The sequence below is a fragment of the Halichoeres trimaculatus genome, unplaced genomic scaffold (assembly GCF_033239565.1).
Source record: "Halichoeres trimaculatus isolate MK-OKI-2021-1 unplaced genomic scaffold, fHalTri1.1 fHalTri1_scaffold_11, whole genome shotgun sequence".
NCBI lineage: Eukaryota > Metazoa > Chordata > Actinopteri > Labriformes > Labridae > Halichoeres > Halichoeres trimaculatus.
This window is the reverse complement of record NW_027437189.1, coordinates 33,103,058-33,110,217: the sequence shown is the minus strand read 5'-3', so window position 1 is coordinate 33,110,217 and position 7,160 is coordinate 33,103,058. Positions and strand designations below refer to the sequence as shown.

Genomic DNA, 7,160 nt, shown 5'->3' with positions numbered 1-7,160 from the left:
TTCATGTTGACCGTTGCAGATGCTGATAAGTGGCAGATTGGCATGTCGTGATTTACAGCATTAACTTTCAGAACCGCAGACAGCTCCGCTCGTGATGGCTTTAAGTACAGCTCATTGTCCAGCTATAGTCTCTGACTGAATTGAATTGATGAATGTATTGTTTGAATTATCTGTAAATAAATACTCTCAAAAATTGTCTAAAAATGTATCCCTCTCATTATTCCAGCATGTAGCAAAAATAAACAAATTTGGTAATCCTTATTGACAAAAAAACCCTGCAAAAGTTTAATCCAAATTTAATGTTAGGCAATGAGGGGGAAAACAAAGTTATGTGCCTTTTTAGATGGTGTATGTAAACTTTTGGTTTCCTCTGTATTATATACAATTTTGGACTTTTGGCCCTGGGCTGACGAGGGGGATGGACGCGAGAGGCAAGTGAGAGGGCCAAGGAATCATGAGTAACAGCACAACTGGGAAGGCTCTGAACCTCCCATGATCAGCAGCCACACTGTTGCACTTGATGTTTTGATGTTAGGGGGGGCTGTTTGTTAAATGTTTATCTTCATCAGTTTGTTTACAATAATAGAGCACCCAAAGAAGGAACTGTTATAAACTACAAGTGTTTTATTTTCTTACTTAAGTTGTAAAGAGACGTTTCAGGAGTGTAAAAACAATACATTATCGGTACAAAGGGCAAACAAAAACATGGCTCATCGAGTTATACTGATATAGGGCAAAAAGAAATTCAACAACTGCTGAGTCAGGCTTCTCACAACCTTGACTCGTAATTCAGGGCAGTTTGAAGAAACATTTTTGCATGTGGGGTCAAAGACAAGGAGTGAGTCAGAAAGTGATGCTAACTGACCGTTCCTACAATCTTCATTGGGATCCCCCCAAAAAAGCACAAAACACTACACACTACACTTCAAGAGCTTTTTTTCTTTTTACAGGTTGGTTTGTAAAATGTTCAGTTGAATGAAATGGCTGTGGACATTCAAGAGGACGGATTATTTTGGAGACATCTCCACAGTTGTAGTGTCCTTGCCTTTGTTGACATCATGGTTGCCCATCAGGCTGCTGACAAGGACCTTCATGCCTTCAGAGTAGTCATCAAATTTTGGTGACATCTCCAAGATGGTAGGGTCATTTTTTCCATTACTTCATGGTGCCCTACCGGGCAATTGACAAGGACCTCCATGCTCTCAGGAATGTCATCAAAATTTGGTGACACCGCTTCAGATGTAGTGTCAATGCCTCTGTTGGTGTCAGAATCGCTAACCAAGCTACTGACAAGGACGTCTATGTAATTATGAAAGTCATTGAATTTTGGTGACACCTCTACAGTTGTATCGTCGTTGCCTCTGTGTACGTCATAATCACCAAATGGGCCACTGACAAGGACCATCTTGCTTTCAGGGAAGTCATTGACTTTTGGTGACACCTCCACAGTTGTAATGTCATCGCCTTCGTTGGTGTCATGGTCTTCAAATGAGCCACTGACAAGGACCTTCGTGCACTCTGGGGAGTCATCAAAATTCAGTGACCCCTCCACAGTTGTAGTGTTGTTACCTCTGTGTAGGTCATAATCGCCATCCTGGCCACTGACAAGGACCATCTTGCTCTCAGGGAAGTCACTGAATTTCGGTGATGCCTCCATGGTTGTAGTTTCGTAGCCTTTGTTGGTGTCATGGTCTTCAAATGGGCCACTGACAAGGACCTTTGTGTACTCTGGGGAGTCATTGAGATTTGGTGACACCTCCACAGTTGTAGTGTCATTGCCTTCGTTGATATCACATTTGCCAGCTGGGCCACTGACAAGGACCTTCATGCGCTCAGGGAAGTCATCAAATTTTAGTGAGAAAAAAAAGTCGTACATGAGGGCTGCTGCCACACCGCCACACATTGGCCCCACCCAGTAAACCTGCAATGGAAAGCACTCATCAGTCCTCTGCCTACGTTAACAAGTTGAACAGTTTAAAAGTCAACCTGTCAATATCTCATGCAGGGTCTTTTGAAACAATAGGAACAGTTTTTCTGAATAACTTATGAGTCAACTGTCTGTTATTGAACAACCTAAGCTCCACATGTAGCATGCAGGCTGAAAAATGAGAGCCTGTCTCTCTTCACTTACCCAGTGGTTTGTGAAATCATTCAGGATCAAAGCTGGACCAAAAGAGCGAGCAGGGTTGATGCCACAGCCTGTGTAGCTGATCTGTAATCCACAACAAAAAAAAGACAACATTAGAGGATATCTGCAGCTAATGGTCTGCTGGATTAATTGAAACCAGCAGGGGTGAGTAGGAACTTCAGCAAAGCTTGAGATTCTGTTACTCTGAGAGCTGGAACCTATCTGCTGCTTGTCCGCCTTGCTCACATGTGCTGTGCATGATCTATGGTAAGCATTACTCTGCGCTTCTTTAAGCTGTGAGGGTTGCAACCTACCGCTGCCAGGTGTCCGAGGCAGACCGAAAGGCCAATGGCTAAGGGTGCTGAGCCGGTAACATCACGCCGTCTTTTATCAGTGACTGCAATGACACACAGCACCAACTGGAAGGTTGCCAGGAGCTCAATTCCCACACCTTGGCCGGGAGTGACTCCAGTGCTGAGCTGCAAGAATCCAAAACAACAGTTTGTAAGTGTGTGTAGCTTAGATGAACAGTTTCCCATAACAACCACTCCGCATTTAGCTGCTGCCGCCACTGCCACTACTGCTGCCAGTGATGTCCTTGATGGCTAACAGAAATTTGGCAAGGCTACCAAAATGAAACAGGCTTTTTTTCTATCTTCATTTGTACACAACCTGATCATTGTGTTTGAGTGAACAGATACTTCTCAGGATACTTTGAAGCTAACATTGTCACATTTTCTACCAACAACAGGGAAATGAAAAGTCATACTTACAGAGTTCAGCCCTAGTGAATTTACGGTACTCGGACGAGCTCCAAACATAATGTAATTGCCCAGAGCAGAGCCAAGCATCTGGGCAATGATGTACATGACGGCCTTGAACAAGCTGATCTGGCAGCTGGTGAGCATCCCGAAGGTGACCGCAGGGTTCAGGTGGGCTCCGCTGATGTGGCCTAAACTCTGAGCCAGAGTGGCGATGGACAGTCCAAAGCCCAGGGCCACCTTCACCTCCTGGTCTGGGTTGGTGTTACTGGTGTTCCCAATTGCAGTGGCCAGGCTGAGGAAAATGAAGAGGGTCATGCCAACCAGTTCTGCCAGGACGGCCCTCCAGAAGTCCTTGCTCTTGAATTCGCTCATGTTGATGCGAGTCGGAGATGTCTGGCTATGTGTTGAGGAAAGGAAACTGGGTACTCACAAACAGTGACAGGCTGCATATATACAGCCCTGGCTGATAATGGTCAGTGGGCGGGGCCAAACAACTGAAAGAATTAATGAGGGATCCAAACGACTGGTCTCTTCCTCCCCTCCCTCTGCACTGTTAGAGTCTGCAATGTGCTAACGACCCACATGTGACAACAACCCAAAACCCAAAACGTAAAAAGTTCTTACAAAATGTAATAAGTAGTTTCCTTTTGGATTCTATCACCTTTATTCATTACTTTTTGGGCTTTATTACATTTCAGGTCAGTTCAAACACTTTGGGTTATTGTAACATGCCCCCTCCACCCCCCTCTTTTCTGTCCTCAGGCCCCTCTCCCACTACCACCCTGGGCACCCAGCTCTGATCTTTGGACTCCAGTAAGTAACACAACTTCATGGTGAAAGTTTGAACTCTGGGAAAAAATTCAGAAAATATTTTTTTCCTATCTTAAAATATTTGTGCTTTGAATCTAAATAAATTTCCAACATTTTACATTAGTTTTAGAATTTGTGTGTGTGTGTGTGTGTGTGTGTGTGTGTGTGTGTGTGTGTGTGTGTGTGAGTGTGTGTGTGTGTGTGTGAGTGTGTGTGTGTGTGTGTGTGTGTGTGTGTGTGTGTGTGTGTGTGTGTGTGTGTGTGTGGTTTGTGTGTGTGTGTGTGTGTGTGTGTGTGTGTGTGTGTGTGTGTGTGTGTGTGTGTGTGTGTGGTTTGTGTGTGTGTGTGTGTGTGTGTGTGTGTGTGTGTGTGTGTGTGTGTGAGCTTAACTGGGGTTATTCTTTCCAGCCTTAAACTTTATTACTATAATAATTGTTTTAATAATATTTTAATTTTATATTCTATTTATTTCATTGATTATTTAAAGTATTTATCTCATCCTTGTAACTTAATCAGTTTTTTTTAATTCAAAATAACTTTCTAACCTTTTTTTAAATTTTACTTTGTGTATTTTACCTACTTTGTCTGGTAGAGGATTAGGGCCACTGATAAAAAAAAAGAAAAAAAAAAAAAAAAATCCAATTTTTATCATTATTTTTTTCTGAGGAAAAAAGGGAGAATTCTGACTTTTTTCTCTGAATTCTGACTTTTTTTCTCAGAATTCTGAATTTTCTTTCCAGAAAAAAAAATGTATAAAAATTTTTGGGAAAGTCTTTTTTCAGTGGTCCTATACTCCCTGTAACTTTGGACTACCTTTTTGATTTCCAAACCTTTTTTTGTTTCTCACCAACCCAAGCTCTGTGTGGATTCTTCTAATTTAAAGGAAGTGGGAGAAAATAAGTTTAATTTCAATATTAGTCATAAATTATTCTTACTTTATGTTGGTGAAACTATGTCATTTTTGCCAAAATGAAGATGAACAAGCTTGCTAAATTTTTCCTGGGTTTATTCTTCTCAGTCAGCTTTTTGAACTTGGCTTTGGTCTTCCCTGTAGATTCAGAGGTAGCTTTTATTATTCATTTTATCCTCAGATTGCAACTATTAGGCCTTAAAATCTCTGCGTAAATCAAAGGAACACTGAATGGGACCAGAGAGAAAAGCTCCTCAGTCATCCAGTGGGCTTATCCAAGCAGTTTCTCAGGATACATTCCAGGTTGATGTTGATATGAGTGTCATGTGAGTTTCGATTGCTAGGCCATCACTGTCAGCTCCTCTGAACAAAGAAATTAACAATTAACATGAACACAACCAGCAGAGTGATTAGCTGAGTTGTGTCATGTCAGCCTTTTTAATGACTCTGTGATGTTTTCCATAACTTTAGACCTCACAAAGAGAAGCTAACGATGGGTGATCCATCATACATGAGTGGTCTTCAGTTTGTGCCACACCATGGCTGATTGAAATCAAGAATAAAGAAGATGGATGTTATTCCAACTGATGATGTTGTTTCTTTTATTTTATGTTGGAGCAGCACAGGATGGTCTGAGTTACAAAATAGAGACATAAAAGTGAGTCTTTCAAGTTGTCAATTATCTCTTGACTACTCATCTCCTGAGGATTAACTGAGTACTGTTTGTTTTGAGGTTTTCAGGAACATTGATGACGAGTCCTTGTCACTTCCTCTTTATTGATGGCTCTCATTTGTGCTGTGTTATAAAGTATTATTGAGTTAAATCACTCTGCATCTTATCAGCCTGTCCTGTTTCCAAACCTGTTCTAATACCTGTGCTGGTGGTTGTTACATTAGACTGCATTAAAAAATACACAATGCCTCGACAAATTGAAAGTCTCCACAAAAAGTCCTTTTGGTGATTTGATGAGCTGATTGATTTTGTTGTTTGTTCTTAAAACATGTTTAGTTGCTGATATGTTTTTAAAAAAATCCTTTTTAAACATTTACTTCAGCATAATGTTTTTTTTGTTTTTTGTTTTAAACTTCATGCCAATAAATCTTGTTTTTTATTTGGGTTTGAATTTGATGACCAATAAATGCACATATTAACAAGAGCCACATCTTTACCACAGTGGGTGAGGGTGCTCATGGGAAACAGAGTCTTTATTTCACAAAAACACTACAGATTCTGACCACAGTTGTCACTGTAATTAAGCCCAAACAGATGGTCCTCACAGAGCCTTTAATCCATTTCATAAAGAGTCTAAAAAGTAAATCATTTTAGGAACAAACAGTCTCTGTAAAGTCTTCCCCTAAAGTGTGGTTTCTCAATGTGTGGTTCTCACAAAGACCTACAAACTCAGCTCGAAGTGGACTAGTGTGAAGCAGTCCATGTAGTGCTGTGAAACAGGAACATGTCGATAAATGAGCTCATCATGGAAAACTTCATTTCAGTTCAAAAAGATAATCTCATATAGCCCACAGGTTCAGTTCACACTGAGTGAAATGTTTCAGCAGTGATTTTTTTTCAGCTGGGATGATCCTGGCCAACAGTTCATGAAAACCTCATTATCTTATAGAATCAGAAAATCAAATAATTTAAAAGCATTTGAATTTAGAAATGTTGGCTTTTATTTAAGTCTGGATAGTACAAAGTGAAATCTTTTGCTGTAGGTTCTGTGACCTACTTCCTCCATATGAGCATGATCAGTGCCTGAGATCCTCCCACGGGACTCCACTCATGGTTCCTAAATCTAGGCTTTGATTTCCTTTACATTGTTTTGTAAATTGTTTTGTTTTAGACTGTATAAAACATTGACATAGTCTCCCCGATGTCATCCGTCTGTTTCTGAAAATGAGGCAGATTGGCTATATTGGTAGTGGCAAAGGCTTCACATACAGCTATAGGGCCCCTGTTGGTCACAATAGGCTAATTTCTGCTTTGAAAACGTTTCTTTTTTTGGCTTGGTGTGTCCTACAGTTCTACAGTTTCATTTAGCAGACACTTTCCCCTAGCAGCAGCCATTCGCCAGAATAGTAACATTATAGGTATCGAGACTCCAACATCTCATCACATGCTTTTGTCCAAAGTGACGTAAAACACAAGCAAGAATTTTGACAGAAGGAAACCTAGTTAGTGCGACAACAGTGCTTCAAGTTATTTGGCTGCAGGGGCTGCCATAAAGTGCTTTTTGTGTGCGTGTGTGTGTGTGTGTGTGTGTGTGTGTGGGGGGGGGGGGGGGGGGGGGGTAAATAATCAACAAGCCAACAAACCAAGATAAACTGCTGCAATAGTATACTTCAAACTTCAACAACATTCAGTATTAGTGCTAAAAAAATCACAAAATTTTGTGTATGTGACTTCCTGTACTTCTGGAGCCAGCCTCAAGTGGACACTGGAGAAACAGCAGATTTTAGCACTTCAGCATTGTCTCATATTCTCAGACCTGGGCCCTGTTCTACGAAGCAAGTTCAGCCTAGCGAGATAGCCTTGGAGCTACCTCGC

The 7,160-nt window shown here is 41.1% G+C and overlaps 1 protein-coding gene across 1 annotated transcript; it reads right to left on the bottom strand.

The window, feature by feature from the left end:
• Nucleotides 1-668: 668 nt before the first annotated feature.
• Nucleotides 669-3,567, bottom strand: LOC141799754 (aquaporin-1-like). Its single transcript, XM_074682105.1, has 4 exons — nt 2,902-3,567; nt 2,443-2,607; nt 2,132-2,212; nt 669-1,921 (listed from the first exon to the last, which is right to left on the bottom strand). The coding sequence occupies exons 1-4, from the start codon at nt 3,262-3,264 to the stop codon at nt 1,091-1,093; spliced, it is 1,440 nt and encodes a 479-aa protein (XP_074538206.1). The 5' UTR covers nt 3,265-3,567; the 3' UTR covers nt 669-1,090.
• Between the last annotated feature and the right edge of the window lie 3,593 nt (nt 3,568-7,160).